Source organism: Lampris incognitus, chromosome 11, assembly GCF_029633865.1.
Source record: "Lampris incognitus isolate fLamInc1 chromosome 11, fLamInc1.hap2, whole genome shotgun sequence".
Taxonomy (NCBI): domain Eukaryota; kingdom Metazoa; phylum Chordata; class Actinopteri; order Lampriformes; family Lampridae; genus Lampris; species Lampris incognitus.
This window is the reverse complement of record NC_079221.1, coordinates 38,588,671-38,608,065: the sequence shown is the minus strand read 5'-3', so window position 1 is coordinate 38,608,065 and position 19,395 is coordinate 38,588,671. Positions and strand designations below refer to the sequence as shown.

General features: G+C 42.8%; 1 protein-coding gene across 1 annotated transcript; it reads left to right on the top strand.

Annotated features, from left to right (window-relative positions):
• Positions 1-6,047: 6,047 nt before the first annotated feature.
• On the top strand, positions 6,048-18,682 carry gmppaa (GDP-mannose pyrophosphorylase Aa). Its single transcript, XM_056289653.1, has 12 exons — positions 6,048-6,289; positions 6,697-6,794; positions 8,057-8,160; positions 8,835-9,027; positions 9,752-9,811; positions 9,902-10,032; positions 12,507-12,641; positions 15,502-15,599; positions 15,691-15,737; positions 15,995-16,087; positions 16,604-16,772; positions 18,164-18,682. Exons 1-12 carry the CDS (start codon positions 6,250-6,252, stop codon positions 18,262-18,264), a joined length of 1,269 nt encoding a protein of 422 aa, XP_056145628.1. The 5' UTR covers positions 6,048-6,249; the 3' UTR covers positions 18,265-18,682.
• Positions 18,683-19,395: the final 713 nt, after the last annotated feature.

The following is a 19,395-nucleotide window of genomic DNA, read 5'->3' as shown; positions in this document are numbered from 1 at the left end:
TCGACTTTATCTCCGCTAGGCGGCGGTGTTATTTATCATCATCATCATCATCATCATCATCACCGGTGGTTGGAATCCGTAATGTTAAATTACTGCCACCCACTGAACTGTAAGACCTTCACAGTTCTTATTTAAATTGTACACCCAAAGTGATCCCATTCGTGACATTGTCCATGCTATAACCGACCCCATCCTTAGTTGATGCAAATCCTTCCCGCAGTGTAACATCTAGATCTTCTCCAGATATGCCAAAAACATTCAAGTATCTCCTGGCAGCGTCCAGCACCATCTTGATTCTTTCCGATTTACCCTTTATTCCAGCAACGCAATTTATGCCCATGGCAGGGAATGCCAGAAATCTTTTCTTATCCATGCGGATATTCTGATCAGCTCCATTCCTTTTGCTCTGGTTCTTTTTGCACTTCCACCATCTCTTCATTTTTGCCCCTTCTCTTAGCAGCTTCAGATTACAACGATCCCTTTTCGGCTCTCGTTTGCTTTCTCTTCCTTAATTCTTTTTGGACACTGCTGACCCTGTATCATGAGTTCCCTTGCAGTGCAAACACTTTTCTTGTTCTTACTTAACTTTATACTCCTCCATAATGCAGGTTTCCTTCACACGTCTTCTTACTCTTCTACATACTGCAGCAACATATTCATATTCTTGACAACAAAAACATCTGACAGGAGCTCTCATATGGCCTCCACCTGTAACACTCACGTCACACTCTTTACAGAAATGCCCCTTCAAAAATCAAAAACACGGAATTACTGTTCTCCTCCTCTCCTTACCGGAATGTAGTCTTCTTGCATCACACACATCTGCAACATCCAGAAATGATTCAGCCTCTGCACGCCACTTATCACTCCCTTCTTCTTTACTTTTAATCCGAATGGGAATCAAGTCACACTGTAATAATCTTTAAATACATCAAATGTAAGGGCTCTATCACTCTGACGCGTTGACTTGATAACCATCTCACTTCTCGTTATCCTGATCCGTACAACTCCAAGTTTTCCCCTACAAACTTAACAAATGCATGTAGATTGAAAATCCCGTTTTCTCTCGTCACAGCTATCATCCCAACAAGACACTCTCCTCTGTTCCCAACGACTGACTAGAATCAGTTGAGCAATTTGATGTATTCTTCGTTTTCTCATTTTCTAAACCCCCTCGTGTCATTTTCATTTTCATTTTCGCTGTCGGACTCCGACGTCATTTCCGCCATCGTCCCACCCTCCATCTTGCACCCTCCGTTGAGTCAGGTCGGGCAGCGAAAATGTCAAAACCAAGGTGTATTCGGGTATGAGTCTTGAAACTAAACGAGAAGTCGATCGTAAGCCATCAACTCATTTCTGCTGATCTCAGCACAGGAGGAACACCGGAAATATAATTCGCCTTATTCACTTCGCTACCACCGGAAGTGACGTGAAAACTCCGCTATAAAAAAGTAGGATTAATCAGTCAGCTGGAAATCATCTCAGTAACTACAATAAAACCTTTCCCATGGCTGAACTATGTGTTTGGTTTTTTCTAACTGCTTTAGAATGAACAAAAGTCAATCAGAGCAGCCGTTCACCTCGAGTCATTTTATCTCACGAAAACCGCGACGGTTAAACACATTGGAAGTCTTTTAATAAGGGCTTTGAAATTATGATAGCTTGATCTGTGTCATTTCATGTCAGACTTGGTCGCTTTCATGCGAGGGTTCAGCTAGGAGGCTGCACATCCACAGACAGGCAAAACAGTTTTTTTCATTATTATTATGTAGATTTTTTAGCTTCAGCGCTGCATAATAACCCCCCCCCCCTCAATGTTTCCAGGTCAACTGACTTGGGGGCGCAGCGCAGAAGTCTTGTAATGGCAGGAAAACTCCGTCCGTGCGCGTGCATTTACTCCTGGCAGGCGGAAAAAGGGTTTGTCATCAAGTTCAAACGCCGAAGAAGGGAAATAACGTACGCCTGGCGAAGATCTGCACGCTACTGAGTGCACTTTTCTAGTTTTAATTTTCAATTTCATCTTTATCCGAGTAATTTAACACAGCTGCAACAGCGTCTCATTCTGGGAGCTCATTTTACATTATCGAGCAGAGAGAGGCGTTGCAGCTTGTTTTCTATTCTGCCAGATAGATAATTAGTTTACATTTACATGTTCTTCCAAGTTGGAGGTTGGCATACATGAAACAGGTGAATGTAATCTACTACCAGGAAGACTAGAAAACCAGCAGCTATAGGTTGTTTGCACATGACGTCACGACTACAGATGGAGAGCAGGAAGGGATTTTCTACATAGGAAGCACTATCACAAACTGCCGAAATGCCTATGTTTGGCGTCATTAACTGAGAAACCACATGGAGTTTTTATTGAGTACCAAAAGTTGTTGCTCATGAGGGGGGGGATACAAGAAACTAACCGAAAACGCCGGGAAAAAAATGGCTTGCGAACCGTCGTCTGCAGAAGGGAGGAGCGGAGTCGGATAACGCGCGTGTGCAGTGACCACTTCGTCGAAAAAAAAAATCACTCTTCATAACATAACGATCATGTCCAACATATCTTAATTTCTGTTTATAACTTTCTCTCATAACATCGTCTAAACTCGCACAGTTCGGGCTAAACTAGCTCCATCTCGTCCATTCTGCTTTTCACTTCCTGCTCTCCGTTTGAGTCTCTTGTTTTTTTCCCCACCCGCATTCCGGGAACTCTGCCTCTGATTGGCTAGTACTCGTTGCCTCTGTTGGTTAAGGTTAGGGTTAAGGTGGGGTTAGAGATAGGGTTAGCCAATCAGAGATAGAGTAGGGGCGGGTCTTTCTGGAATCCAGGTGGGAAAAATAATGATGAATCTCGCGCGTCATCAGAATCACGTGACTTCAAATGGTGGTACCTGAGGACGACAGAGAGAGACAGAGATAATTCTCTATTATCACTAGTGTTTCTAAATTTTATCAACGACAGCATCCAAACTACTACTACTACTTTCGGCTGCTCCCGTTAGGGGTGGCCACAGCGGATCATCCGTTTCCATTCCTGTCTTCAACGACAGCATCCAAAATCATCCAAAATCAAAGTGGGAGCAGTGCCATTGTGGCTGACTGAACCACTATAATTAGCCAAACTATAAACTGGTCTTTAGCCAGGGTAACTGTAGATAACCTTGTAGCGGTATGTTTGTACTGACCTGCATTCCGTACCTACCGAGTAGTCACGCGGTCGTGCAGCCTAGTGGTTGTATTATACACACAGATACATGTTTGTACACTGTACCTGAGTTCCCCTGCAATGATTATTAAATGTTAAGCCTAGATGCTAACACTGCCTCCATGCGAGCCATTCTACATGGTGTCAAAACTGAAACCTGATACTTTCCCGACTCGAAAGGTGCATAGTTAGATCCGACGCCTTGTTCGGCGAAGTCAGTTTAGTTAGCGGCGCTGGCTAACTGACGTAGCCATTCCCTCTGCACGTAAGGAACTCCACAAAGACGAAAGAAGAAAAAACTCGCTAGAAGGACGACAATGGCAGACGGATTTCGGCGACCAGACCCTCTTACCTTCGATGGTAGTGTAGCAGAGAATTGGCGCATATTCGAGCAGGTATATGACATATTCATCGCCGCAGCACACAGTGACAAACCAGCCAAAATGCAAGCATACATAATGTGGCGAATTCGGGGGGGCAGCTCGGGAACTGTCGCCACAGCCGGGACGCGAACCCGTATCTCCCACTCTTAACGTTGTCGCAGTGGGAGATACGGGTTCGCGTCCCGGCAGTGGCGACGGTGCAGTGGGAGATAAGGGTTCGCGTCCCGGCAGTGGCGACGGTTCCCGGGCTGCCCCCCGAATTCGCTACATTGGTGTCAGAAGTGGAATGGTGAGACCGCGAGGTCATCAGAAGCGCGTGCGCCCAGAGGCGTGAGGGAGCTGATACGCTGAAGCGCGGGGACGCACTTCCCGAAGGAGGGGGGGTAGTGTAACTTGCATGGATAAGTAGACACGTTGGTCCTAGTCTAATGGGTCGGACCCTTTAGTCGACTGGTTAACGTTGTCGCTTGCGGAGTGGGAGATATGGGTTCGCGTCCCGGCTGTGGCGACGGTTCCCGGGCTGCCCCCCGAATTTGCTACAATACTGCTAAATTTAGCAGGAGCAGAGGCGATCGAACGTGAACGCTCATTCACGTATTTGCCAGCGGTGCTAGCAGAAGATGGGGTCGTCATAAGGCGGGCAGAGACACGAGAAGACCCGGAATGTTTGAAAAGAAAATTCAGGGAAATTTGCAACCCCCAGACAAACATCACCATGGAGAGGCATTCCTTCAACACCAGAAACCAGAAACCTGGGGAAACAGTGGAAGTATGTGTGAGTACACTCAGGATCAAATCTAAAAGCTGTAATTTCAGAGTTCTCCAGGAGGAGCTGATCAGAGACCGTTTAGTGTGTGGCATTACCAGTGATAGTGTCAGAAAAGCACTACTCAAGGAAAGTGAGCTAACTCTAGCTAAGGCTATTCGTATGTGTCAAATAAGTGAACTAGCTGAGCAACACAGCAAAACTCTGGCCACTCCAATGCATGCCCCAGTCAGCGTGGATGCTGTCCAATATCCAAAAGCCTTTAGAAAAAAGCAGAAGGGATTCAGATTAACGTCGCAGAGTGAACAAACTTCAACAACAGGGATCACCAACTGCAGAAATTGCGGTGGAAATCACCAACCAAGGGAGTGTCCGGCATACGGGCAGCAGTGCCACAACTGCAACAAATATAACCATTTCAAAAGGTGCTTCAGGTCCGCTAGACAAGCCCGTGCATACAAACCTGTCAATCATCTGGTCACAGCAGAGGACTCAGACAGCAGCGATGGCTATTTCATGTAGACGGACTATCACTAGTGTAAACTACTAATAAGACACGTTAGCCCCTAGCCGAGCGGTTAGTGATGTCGCCTTGTGGTGCAGTACATCTCGTAACGAATCCCGCACCGGGCAAGAAAATAACCGGTTACACTAGACACTAGAGAAATCAGCACAATCAACCTGGAAAACTTAAAGAACAAAAACGAGATCTATTGCTCCGTCACAGTGAATGGCAAACCACTGAAACTAAAAGTAGACACTGGGGCCAAGTGTAATGTCATCTCCTCAGACACTTACAACTTCGTGAAACAGGTAGAGAAAATTGACAAGACACAGACATTATCCACACAGAAGGCACTGCGCTGCTAAACTGTCAAATGAGGACGCAGACACACACTGCAGTTCCATGTGGTGAAAAACAATGTCCAACCACTACTTGGCCCACCAGACGGCCTAAAGATGGACTTAATCACTCTAAACAACCTATCACATTAACCAAAATGAATGTAGGCCCAATGAGCTAGACTTATACATTTGCAAAAGCCTCACTTGTTAAAGAGCCTAACAGAACAAGTATGACAATAAATGAAAAATATCAAGAGGTTTATACACGTAGATCTGATCACAACATACTAATCCACCTCAGCAATGATTATAAACACATGTTGACGAACATTACGGCAGGCATCACGTTAGCAGGTCTCCAAAACACTTAAGTCTTAACACCCAGTTACAGTCTTAACAGTTTTAAAAAAAATTCACAGACAGGCAATATTTTGTAATTTCTGCTTAGTTTACTGGGGAAGTCTTTCTTCATAAATTGAAATGTATGTGTAGCGCTACATATGGAAAAAGACCCCCCCACACACACACACTTAAACGTATTCATATTAGTTGTAAAATCTTTGCATCGTCTGAAGTCTAGAAAAAAACATGTTACTCAAATGAATTTGATCTAATGGTGCAGTAGCATTTTAACTTATTTTATTTTATATTTTTTAAGTTTTCCTCTTCTCTGATTGAATGGCCTTTTGTAATATTTAAGTTAAAAGAAAAAGAAAAAGAAATGCCCCCCCCCCTCTATCCGGGTTCTTGTGGGTCAGGGTAAAATATGGAACCGGATTCGATAAATGGAACAGGAAGTGAAACGGTGAAGACAAGGCACTCCCAGCTGACAGTAATCACCCGGTCATCTTTAGGACACACGGGGAAATCGAAGAAATGTGTTGTACATTCAAAATTAATACTCTACATACTCGTACAGTAATTTGGTTACTCCAGCTCTGTGTTTTCCGCTGATCCGCTAAACCGGAAACAGGAAGTGGACGGCTCAGTTCTGATTTGACGGCATTGAAGTTCCAGGCGCATCAGCTACCGGGGCCAGTATCAGGCTTTGCACCAAGATGCAGAAAGCGGTTATTTTAATCGGAGGTCCGCAAAAAGGTGAGGAATGTTTATTGACTAACTCGGTTAAGATTTGACCAGGTCGTGTTGGTGGGGGCGGTGCTGTGTGTCTGTTCTAGTGAAGCGAGCTCGCAACAAAAGCCAACACTTGTTGACTTGGACTTGTATTTATCAGTGACGTGGCGTAATGGGAAAGCCTACAAACCCAACAAAAACAAGAAGATCCCGGCAACCTGTTACATTTATACACGCATCATACATAAAAGAATGACTCATTGGCAAAGCCCAACACCATATTTACATTTCATTTCTGCACTTCCATATTGAGTCTGTTGGTAACGTTACTGAAAGAGCATAGTTAACCTTTTTTTTTTTTTTAAACAACTTAAGTACATCAACAAGTTAATGAATGTGTGGGTCAAGTCATCACCTCCATTTTCTTGCAGGGACGAGGTTCAGGCCACTTTCATTTGAAGTTCCCAAACCTTTGTTTCCAGTAGCAGGTGTACCTATGCTGCAGCATCACATCGAGGCATGTGCCAAGGTGAGTGTTACTTCCAGCACCTCGACCGCTGACCTTTACAATTACTTGAACTCTTATTCAAAGTCAGAGTGAGTCAATAGTTGGCAGACAAAATTGAGTGTTGCCAACTATAATAATGACCCTTACATTGTAATCGTATCATAGCCAAGAGTGCATGTCATGCGTTACACTGCATTCAGTGTAAGTAATCCCTTTATCATAAAGAGATGGAGAATAGAAGAATCGGTGTACAAAGTAGGTTTACTTTGCCACATATCAGTATAATAGACATATTATCATCAGAACTTAAAATGTGAAGTGCAGGAAGAAGGGAGGTAATAGTAGGCACTGATAATAATGGTGTTTAAGTAAAGTGCCGCACAATAGTAATAGCCAACACCAGTAGCTGTAGTAGATGATTAATATTAGGTGCAAAGTGTCACCAGGGACCACTTTACGGATTGAGGTAGGCCTTGAAGAGGAAAGCTTTTAGACCTTTCTCGAAAGAAGTGAGTGAGTCAGTAGCTCTGATGGAGACTGGGAGTTTGTTTCACCATTGTGGTGCTAGATCTGGACTTAGAGCTTGTCACTTTGGTAGAGGGTGACGATAGAGGTACAACAAAGAGGGTGCACAGGAGACAAGTCATAATGTGGTCAGTGAATAATCCTGTTATCAATCCTCTCACTAAAGTTCTTCATGAAACCAGAGTACTTATTATTTTTTATTAACCAGTACATTTAAAGTTTCTTTGCTAAATTTTATGCATTAAACTTTTCACAGTCTACATTACCTCACTGTGTGTAATCTATGATGTTACAATTACAATTCTGTTAATTTGTGTATTTTATGCATTTGATACCTATTGAATGTCTGTCAGCCCTGGAAGAGGGGTCCCTCCCCTGTTGCTCTATCTGAGGTTTCCCATTTTTTTTCCTGATAAGGTTTTTCTTGTGGAGTTTTCCTCATTCATGTCTAGGGTCCAAGGTTAGACAGTGTCGTATGTTGTATATTGTACTGATTGTGAAGCCCTTCAGGACTACGATGTGATTTTGGGCTACACAAAAATACTTGACTTGTTGCGGTCATAGTTGAATTTCAAGTTTTTCTTGTGACCCCAAATTTTACTTGTCTTAAGAAATTGAAGAAAATTAATCTTCTTCTACCAAAATGCTGGTGGAACTTTGTGCCTTCTGGTCGGTGTCAGTTTTTTTTACCACAAATCTTGTGAAATACAGAATGGCCTACAATAACCCATTGTCCATTATACTCCTTTTTTCTGAAGGTACCAAATATAAAGGAGATCTTACTCATTGGCTTTTACCAACCAAACGAGGAGCTGTCTAGATTCCTATTAACTGCACAACAGGAATTCAAAATCTCCATTAGGTAAGCTGAGAAATATATCATGTGGTGTAAGGGTGTCAAGATCCTCAAAATTCAAATTGTCAGGTTGGCTGCAATTCCAAAAATATTCAGTGCAATTAACAACAAATTACTCTCCATCCCTCCCCGATTAAGAAAAAAAGGAAAGAAAAAAGAAAAAATACAACCACTGAATGGGAATTGCCATTTGCTTAGATTATAAGATGTAATGAATGTTTTCTTTGATTTCCCAGTATAAAATGTACACCTTAGCCTAATTTCGACATAGCCAAAACTGGAAATACATGGAACATAGAGGAATACATAACAGCTTTATTATCATCTTGAGTGTTATCTTTCAACCTCATTGTTGGCTGGGTACTGATTTTTTGGATGTGGTTCCATATTGTTCTGTATTTGGAGTTGCTGTTTTGATTGTAGAGAATTAAATACATTTGTGTTAGTATTATTGGTGCTGTATGAGACAAAAAAAATGCCCCTGTTAATTCAACATATTTTGTGTTTACCACATGGCTTGTATTAATCTTCTATAATTGATCTAATTTAATTCTGAAAAATACATTTTTTTTCTACTGTATATTTTTATATCAATGAGATGTATTGGGTTTTCTTGTTTATGTGCTGTCACTGCTGACTGAATGAAGGTGAAAATGGTTCTTCTTGAATCTGCACAACAGGTATTTGCAGGAGTATGCCGCCTTGGGCACTGGAGGAGGCATCTATCACTTCAGAGATCAGATTCTCTCTGGCAGCCCTGAGGCCTTCTTTGTTTTGAATGCCGATGTCTGCTCAGAGTTTCCTTTACCAGAGATGATCAGCTTCCAGCGGGAACATGGAGACCCAAGCAGCTTTGTTATCTTGGGGACAACCGTAAGTTTCCTGATTGGCGAATGTAGTTCTCTTATGCAGCTGCTGCAATAAAGTGAAAGCAGATTTACAAGCAGTAGGCTTAAATCCTCGAGTTTTTGCATTTGTTTTTTGGCTAGCAATCAGTTCTGATGTTGCTTTAAAATTTGGTTGCAGGGCATCTGGGTAGCATAGTGATCTATTCCGTTGCCTACCAACATGGGGATCACCAGTTCGAATCCCCGTGTTACCTCCTGCTTGGTCAGGGGTCCCTACAGACACAATTGGCCGTGTCTGCGGGTGGGAAGCCAGATGTGGGTATGTGTCCTGGTCGCTGCACTAGTGCCTCCTCTGGTCGGTCGGGCGCCTGTTCGGGGGGGGGGGGGGCCTGGAGGGAATAGCGTGATCCTCCTACGTGCTACATCCCCCTGGCGAAATTCCTCACCGTCAGGGGACAAGAAGCGGCTGGTGACTCCACATGTATCGGAGGAAGCATGTGGTAGTCTGCAGCCCTCTTTGGCTCGGCGGAGGGGGTGGCGCAACGACCGGGATGGCTCAGCTCGGAAGAGTGGGGTAATTGGCTGGGTACAATTGGGGAGAAAAGGGGGGGGGACTCAAGGTCGTCATGGGAGTTGGATTTTGTTATTTGTGTTCTAACTGTACCTGGATAGTTGTTTGTGTCTGTTACCTCTTGAATGGTATTTTAAATCTAATATGAACTGAAATCATATTTTTCTCCTTACTACAGGCAAACAGAAAGCAGTCAATGAATTATGGATGTATTGTTGAGAACCAGCAAACAAATGAGGTATTAACCAGCCTGGTGGCATTTGCACAGTGTGGCAGTTACCAATGTTTCTCCTGAGAAATCCTAGCAATTCCTTATCTCCCCTTTCAGGTTTTACATTATGTGGAGAAGCCAAGCACGTTTGTGAGCGACATTATCAACTGCGGCATATACCTATTTACCCCGGCCATCTTCCAACACATCGGAGAAGTCTTCCAGAAGAATCAACAGGACATGTTGTTGTGAGTGGGGTGGCTTCCTCTGGGGAGTTCTGTGCGTGGGAGTGCATGGGGATATCATTAATTCCTTTCCTTTGGTTCTATTCATTTGTCTTTTTCTCCTTCCCTTCGCCTCCCTGCCATGATTTCTGTTTCCTGCTCCCCCCATCCCCCCACAATCATCAGATATCCGTACGATGGGTAAGTTGGCACAACTAGGCCTGCACAGCGTGGTTGTAGAGTGTTCAGCGTTTGATAGATTAGTTGTGTTAAAAAGTTTTGCAAAGATTTCACGCTGTTCTGCAGCTCTACAACGCCACTTAAGATTAATGGTTTCCAAAGTGTGGAGTTTTTTTTAGCTGTTTAGAAGTTTTTTTTTTCCTGTTTTGCATGTTCACAACGTATGTGAAATAACTTATCAATGACAGAGAGATTTAAGATATTGTAAGAAATGTGCATCAGTCACTGATCAAGCACAGTTCTGTCAAGCTGTGAAATGAGAACAAACAGCATAAAATTCAACGCAAGCAAAACACTTGTTATACTTAAAAGGGTTACACATTTGTCATACTCGCTTGCGTTACTTTGCCTCCAACCACATTCCTTCCTTTTTTGATACACTTCCATTGTGGGCACTATCCCTTCTTAACATTCATTTCATACATTTTTAACACCTCCTTTCATCTACTGGCTCTCATGGTGTGCTTGCTGGGATATACTGTGCCTGAAACGGCAATTAATATGGAACAAGTAGACTCTTCCTCTATGGTTTTGTGTGATCAGCCTCAGCTTCAACCCAGCACTGACACATCTGAGTCAACTTACTATCACTGATGTAATGCTTCAGTGGAGCATTTGTGTCTGAAGTGCAAGGCTTCAGGGTTTCCGTGGATATCTTCTTTTCTTAACATTTTTTTTTTTTGGCCTTCGTAGGCTTTACTTGAAAGTCAGTTTAAAAGAGACAAGACACTTTCAGTATGGGGGAGAGAGAGAGAGGGAATGACCGCAACAAAGGTCTGAGCCCAGGGACATGGCAAGTAGGCCTGAGCCCAAATGGTACACAGCATATCTGGTTAGTGAACTAGCACCCCCTTTTTCTCCTTGTTTTTAGAGCTCTTTTGATGATACCATTACCGTAAGAATGGCTTCCACATATGCACATGAAATCTTAGGTGAGTTCAATGCAAAAGAGAATAACATTTCTTAATGGGCAGTGTAAGGAATTCATGCCATATTAAATACTTGTCTAAATAGTAAAACATTCCTCTAGCCTAGTCAGGGGAAAAAATGGATGGGTCAACTGGAAGTTTTAACTGGTAATGAAAATAGCTTGAATCAGATGTATCAAGTCTAGGCTGCAGCACAAGTTTGCATGGCTGTTGTGGGATAACACTGGGATTGACCGTCTCAGTAACCTGATGATGCTAGTGATGATCTTATTTCATTGTAAGTTCATGATTTTGTTGTAAAGAGGCTTGTGAGAAACCAGGGGACTCATTTTCAAAAAAGGTTTGACTTTACTCCGGATTTGATCATAGGATTGTTTAAAATAATATTATTAAAGCTACAGTCCCAAAGATTTTACATGCAAACAAATATCATTTTTGTTGTTTCTCTTGTAAGACCTTAACAAGCCAAACAAATAGTTACTGTTGAGTAGGAGTTTGTCAGGAAAATTGATAATGGTGTGTACCTTTTTATCAAAACACTTAATTTCAATGTGTAATCTTGTATAATGACAATTGAGTAGTAGGCCCTCCAGTGCTACACTAGACATAGTAAAAGTATGGGGAAAAAAGCAAAATAAAAGCAAAAGGACAAACATAAACTATACAAGGTTAAATGTGCTAGTGCAATAGTCCCTTTACTGCAAAAAAACCCCACAAAAACAAAACCAACAACAAAAAAACAGGCGCTCCCATCCAGCCTAGAGCTGAGCCAAGTTGAACAGTATGTGTCCTCAGCATAGCAGGCAAATGCAGAAGGCCTGTAGTGCCAAATTTGAAGTGGAGGGACAACATGTATCTAGCAAACAGATGGCAGACCAAGCTCTTGAAAGAGATTTATCAACAGACAATACAACATCAGTTACTAAAACCGAGGTTCAGCTGTGATCTGTTGTTTGGTGGTGGGGACGATGCTGATGCAGTAGTAATGGTGAATGTTTCACTTTCAAATAGATCGCCAGGATTTAGGGTGCTAAAACACCATTCCATAACACATGTTAGTCAGTAAAATTCTATTTTCAATATTGTTGCTTTAAATAATTTTAATGACACTCATTGTGGATAGAATTTAATTTAAATATTTGACATTTCACATAAAACAAATCATTGCATCTGCAGATTTTTGGCACTGCAGTTCTTTAGATCTGTTTTTGGTAATCCCAGCATTGTTTTGGATTTGATTTTAAAGCGAAAACCTTTTTTAAAAATGAGGCTCCCCAATCCCTATCCTACAAGATGAGCCAGTATGTAATGATGAACTTTCCCTTCTAGAGAGGAGCCAACCAACGGCTGGCAGCGGGCTGAGGCCATCCGGCTGGAGCAGGACATCTTCACTGACCTGGCAGGACAGGGCAAGCTCTACGTATATAAAACCCTCAGCTTCTGGAGTCAGATCAAATCAGCAGGGTGAGTGCAAATGTCTTATCTGCTGTCTGCCAAGTGGGCACAATGTCTTTTGCCAATATGTGGTTATCAAGATGGCGCTGGGGATGACAGCCTCGGTACAGCGCTCTCTAATACTGTTTTTGTTTATTGTGTGTGTGTCCGGTTAGTCAAACCCCATTACTTTCACTAAAGAAGAACTGCTTAACATTTGGCAGTTAACTCCACGTAGTTTTTCACCAGTTTTCACAAACCCGGACAGCTTTTTGGAGATCTTAGTTGGAGGAACAGCGGCTCCCTGTGAGACATGGATGCCATGCAGAAGGGGGAAGCAGGCCGGTGCGCTGTTGAGGCTCCAACAGCGGGGAATTCGAGCTGCACTCCCAGCGATTCACCTGGCGAATCTCCACCCCGTGCCCAACAAAATGGACGAGTTGCTTCTCTTCAACGGGGCGAACGAGGACTTTGCACGTTCTGCTGCCCTTTATTTCACTGAAACCTGGCTCAGCGAATTCATCCCCAGTGGATTACGTCTGCCGGGCTTATGCTTACACCGAGTGGATTGCATTAAGCAAAAGGTGGGGGAATTTGCCTCCACACAAAGGTTGGTGTACAGATGTCACAGTGTTAAGTAAATACTGCGGCCCGAACTTGGAGTCATTGTTCATAAACTGCAAGCCATCATATTCACCGTGGGAGTTTTCATCCTTCATCCTGGTCAGTGTGAATGGTGCACTGCAAACCTGGCCATCCAGATTGCTGGCTTGGAACAAAAACATATGGACTCACTTTTCACAATATTTGGGGACTTTAACAGAGAAAAATTAAACCACGAACTACCACAATACAGACAGCATAGTAACTGTCCCACCAGGGAAAATAACACACTGGACCAGTGCTACACAATTCTTAAAAGATGCATATCGCCAGTGGCGGACTGGCCATCTGGAGCACCGGGAGTTTTCCCGGTCGGTCGCTTGACAATTGGGGTCGACGCAATGCAAATTAAAAATAACCCCAGCCCCCACTTAAATGAAAATAACCAAGTGTTGTGTGTCAAGCTGAACATGCCCAAGACTGTGGAGATGATAGTGGATTTAGGGGACACCCCTCAGCACTGCTCCCCCTCATAATATCAAACAGCCCTGTGTCAACCGTGGAGATGTCAAGTTTCTGGGAACTACCATTTACAAAGACCTGAAGTGGGGGACCAACATCAACTCCATCCTCAAAAAGGTCCAGCAGAGGATATTCTTTCTTCGGCAATTAATGTAGTCTGCCACAGGAGCTGTTGAGGCAGTTCTACACCACAGTCATTGAATTTGTGCACATCCATCACAGTCTGGTTTGGAGCAGCAACAAAACAGGATAGAAACAGACTGCAGTGAACAGTAAGGACAGAAAAAAATACTCACTGGTGCTCCCCTACCCATCCTGCAGGACTTAACACACCTCTAGGGTCCGGAAACAGGCGGGCAGAATTGGCACAGACACCCCCCCCCCCACACACACACACACACACACAGGACAGTCTGTTTGAACTCGAACCCAGGACCTTCTTGCTGTGAGGCGACCACACTAACCATTGCACCACCGTGCGGCCTGGTATGTTTTTTTTTTTTTTTTGGTGGTTTTTGAGGTAGATGGTGAGTCTGTAGTGTATACTTCTGGTACATTAGGTGATGTAGTGCAATATAGTGGGAGTATATGGCATTGTATATGGGCATGATGGGTTGTGGAATTGCGGCACGGTGGCACAGTGGTTAGCGCGGTCCCCTCACAACAAGAAGGTCCGGGGTTCGAGCCCCGGGGTTGTCCAACCTTGGTGGGTCATCCCGGGTTATCCTCTGTGTTGAGTTTGCATGTTCTCCCCGTGTCTGCGTGGGTTTCATCCGGTTTCCTCCCACAGTCCTAAGACATGTAGGTCAGGTGAGTCGGCCGTACTAAATTGTCCCTAGGTATGAATGTGTGTGTGTGTGTGTGTGTGTGTGCCCTGTGATGGCCTGGTGGCCTGTCTAGGGTGTTTCCCTGTCTGCCGCCTAATGACTGCTGGAAATAGGCTCCAGCATCCCTGCAACCCTGAGAGCAGGATAAGCGGTTCAGATAATGGATGGATGGATGGATGGATGAATGGGTTGTGGAGTTGTGGTATGGTATATGGTAGTGTATGGGTAATATAGTATATAAGCAGTATGGTATACTATATCAGCATAGGTTGATTACTCAGCTATAAAACTGTATTGTATGGATATATGTGTTGTGCCTACACGCTTGCCTCCAATGTTCTGTTGTTGTTCCATTTATTTCTTGTTCTTTTCTTTTTGTGTGTGTGAGTGATGTCTGCAAGTGCTAGAAGCTGCTGTGTACCGGAGTCAAATTCCTTGTGTGCATAAGGGCACTTGGCCAATAAAGTTGATTCTGATTCTGAACATGGCAAACTTTGAAGTCCCTCAGACTTGTTGGTGGGGGATGTGTTTTGGTTCCACACCTAAGTTAAATGTGTATTTGTGCAAGTCAAGTCTCTGTGGAGTATGCAGTGCTTGCATAGGGCCTGCCACATTGGTTAATATGAATCACAGAGTCAAGGCATCACAGGACAACATTTTGCATGTCATTCCACTAACTGCTCTTTGATAGAAAACCTGACACAAGTTCTTCTATGTGGTAGAAATCAACTATCTGGAAAAATAAGGGAAAACAAAGTGTCATCAAGGATAGGTTGGCTCCCAATGCATAAATATGGCCATGCCGCTGCCTTTTAAAATTCAAAGGAAACTGCTCCGTGTACAGGCTGCAAGCTAGCTGTCTTTTCCAGGCTGGGCAGTTGTCACTATTTATTTATTTATTTAAATTTTTTTTGTCTTTCTTTCTGATCCTTTCAAAGGTCTGCCATTTATGCCAGTCGATTGTATCTCAACCAGTACCATAAAACCCACCCGGAAAGACTGGCCTCAAATGAAGACGGGGGCCCCAAAATAAGTGGTGCTTAATATTTTATGGCTTTTTTTCCCCCATTTTAAATTCATATATTGTTGACATGTTTATTCAAAAAATGCTCCTCTGGTTTCCTTAGGTAATGTTTACATCCATCCTACTGCCAACATTGACCCCACCGCTGTGGTAAGAGACCATCATAATAAAACAGCACTGTATAACCAGACTACTTTATCAGAAATGTCCAGAAACCATAAGCAGCACACTGTTTACTGGGAATACTGAGCAGCAGCTAATGTAGAAATTGCACAATGCAGTTTTCCACATTATCACAAAATAGGATGGAAAATAGGCTTTACTTTTTCCAAGATGGATGATTTGTTGGCATTAATTCAGTAAGATGAGGTACAATGATAACCACTCAGTCGGTTATTTGCCTTTAGTTGGGTCCCAATGTCTCCATTGGTACTGGAGTGACCATTGGGGCGGGGGTGAGAGTCCGAGAGTCCATCATCCTACATGGCGCAACGCTTCAGGTGAGCTCTTCCCTGAATTATTACACATGTTGTACAAGGAAGGGTCCTTTCACAAAATATACAGTAAAAATTCAAATGTTTATCAGAACTGGAGATTTCAATATTGGCACAATTTTAACAGATCTGTTTGAAAACTAAGTGATCAGTTTCAAAAAAATAAATCTTAGCTGTCTGTCTTCTACAATGAAAAGTGACATAGCATTTTGACTGACGAAATCCAAGACTACCAAGTTTCTTCAGCAAAGACTGTCCAAAATGGGGTTAGAGTGTAGGTGATGTATTGGACTTCTGTTGTATATTACCCACATGGATAATTTCTTAGTTTGGCCACAATTTTCAAATAAGCACACAGTGATTTTGATAAGCGGTTTTGCACCTTTCAACAGCATTAACTGATGGCCTCATGGTGCAATTTGCTTTCCAAAGACTCCACTGCATAATGTTGATACTGAAACACTTGAGCCAGCCTGTGGTTTCTCCCCAGTGATTCCTTATTACCCTTTTGACTTTAAAAAGGATCACAGCTGTGTTTTGAACTGCATTGTGGGATGGGACAGCACCATCGGTAAATGGGCAAGAGTAGAGGGAACACCGAGTGACCCCAACCCCAATGACCCCTATGCAAAGATTGACAGCGAGACCCTCTTCAGAGATGGGAAACTCACGCCGTCAATCACTATTCTTGGTAAGCATGATCTGACCTTTGCATTAATATTGAAGGATAATTAATGTGGTTTTTTCTTTTTTTACAACCCGGGTCTTATTTTCTTGGTTTTTGCCATCATGCATATCTGTTACATTGTTTCACTCACCGTCATTTTCTAAATTTGGGATATGGGACAACCGATGGATACAGCATCTTTACTGGCAAACTGAACATGAGCCACATACTTATCCTTTCACCAACAACAAAAACTAGAAAAACTAATGCCTCAGACTGTGTGCATGACTTCCCCTTATCTATGACTTCTCAGTTGTGCTGGGTGGGTAGTTTATTGATTACTGCTACCTACGGTAAGTACTGGCAGCTCAATCTTGTACCAGGCTTATATTACACAGAACCAGGAAGCAGCTCAGCGTTGGGATTGTCCATTGATAATATTGGACAGTTCAGGTACCAACATTTAGCCTACTTTAGTTTCCACTTCAATATGTGGTTTGAACTGAAGGTTGAATTGAACTTGTTGAAATGTGTCTGACACTCGTGTTCCATGGCACCATTAGATGCCATTATAAAGCCGAGTATAGCAGTGGTACTGTGTCCAAAGTCTCAAAGGCAGGGAGTAAAAATTATTTCAAAATCGATATGCAGGATAGCAAAAACTACAAAGAATTATGCTGTAAAAAAAACAAACAATTAGGGCATACGGGTAGCGTAGCGGTCTATTCCGTTGCCTACCAACATGGAGCTCACTGGATCGCATCGCCATGTTACCTCTGGCTTGATTGGGCGTCCCTACAGACACAATTGGTCATTTCTGCGGGTGGGAAGCTGGATGTAGGTATGTGTCCTGGTCGCTGCACTAGCGCCTTCTCTGGTCAGTCGGGGCACCTGTGGGGGCGGGGGGGGGTACTGCTAGGGGGAATAACGTGATTCTCCCAAATGCTACCTCCCCCTGGCGAACTCCTCACTGTAAGGTGAAAAGAAGTGGCTGGCGACTCCACATGTATCGGAGGAGATATGTGGTAGTCTGCAGCCCTCGCTGGATCGGCAGAGGGGGTGGAGCAGTGACCGGGACAGCTTGGAAGAGTGGGGTTATTGGCCGGATATAATTGGGGAGAAAAAAAAAATCTTTGAGCTTGTATTCACTCTCCAACTTAAAATAGTACTTAAATATACATGAGTTTAAGTACTGGATAACTTCAACCATTAGAAAGCACCTTTTTCAAATGTTCATTATTTTGACTGAACTTTAGGCTTTTGACAAACTAATTTGAACCATTTTTAGGATCCATTGAGGCTTAAAGTTGAGACATCTCAGCCTAATTGAAATTTCTTTTGTCCACTAACACTTTAGTCACAAAGTACAAGCTATACTGCGCTGATGACACACTTTGTTTTTTTTCTCTCTTCAGGTTGTAATGTGACCATCCCCTCCGAGGTTATAATTCTCAACTCCATTGTCCTCCCGCACAAAGACCTCAACCGCAGCTTCAAAAACCAAATTATTCTCTAGTTTATCTTCTGCAAGAGCTGTTCACATAGTGTCACAAATGATGGATGCAGCCTGAGCAGTGTTGGCACTGCCTGAGTTACTGTATATAAGATGTCACGAGAGAGGAAAGGGACATTTTGCACTTCTGAAGGATACATTTTGTATTCGTGCATAATACATCCTCCACTGTCAGCAAAACTGGACGTTTTCAGAGGGGCTAATCATGCACATTGAGTCACCTTGAAAACTGCCATTACCCAGAACTTCATATTGAATTTTACTGAACTATTCATTTGCTCTACATACTGATGTAATGCATTTGATTGAATTTGAAATGGTTGAGGGGAAAAAAGAGCCATATTTTTAAGGGTATCTTTTTGTTTTGGGATTTATTGCTTGAAACAAGTAGCTCTCTACCCAACAATAAAAGTAAATCTTAACCAACCATTTAATTCAAAAGGAAGTTATTTGTGAAATGCTGATTATAATAACTTTATTTATATAGCACCTTTTTTTCCCTAAAACATTGTTACAAAGTGCTTTACAAAGAAAACCAGACAAGGCAAAAATAAGAGTAAGACCAAAGAAGAGTAAAAATAAAATCAGTATAAATAAAAACAAACATTTGTAAAAAGCTTTCATAAAAAGAAAAGTTTTAAGACAAGATTAAAAATAAGCTAGAGACTTGTTTTGTTTTAGTTCAACAGGAATAGAGGTCCATAGTTTGGGGGCTCCAACAGCAAAACCCGGATCAGCTTTTGTGATAAACTGAGACCTGGGAATAACCAGCAGGGCTCCATCTGCAAATCTTAATGGTCGAGGGGGCATATACCAGGTCAACAAATCAGACATGTATGTAGGAGCAAGACCATTTAAGGCCTTAAAAGTGAGCAATAAAATTTTAAAATCAATTTGAAATACAACAGGAAGCCAGTGTAAGGAGGCAAGCACAGCAGTGATACGGTCATGCCTCTTTGTCCCGGTAATGAGCCAAGCAGCGGCGTTTTGTACCAGCTGCAGACGGTGGAGGGAGCCCTTGCTGATACCAGAATAAATTACAGTAGTTGAGCTGAGAATAGATAAAAGCATGTACAACTTTTTTTTTTAAGCGTTCAACACCTTTAGTCCCATACCACTATTTAAAGTAATAAA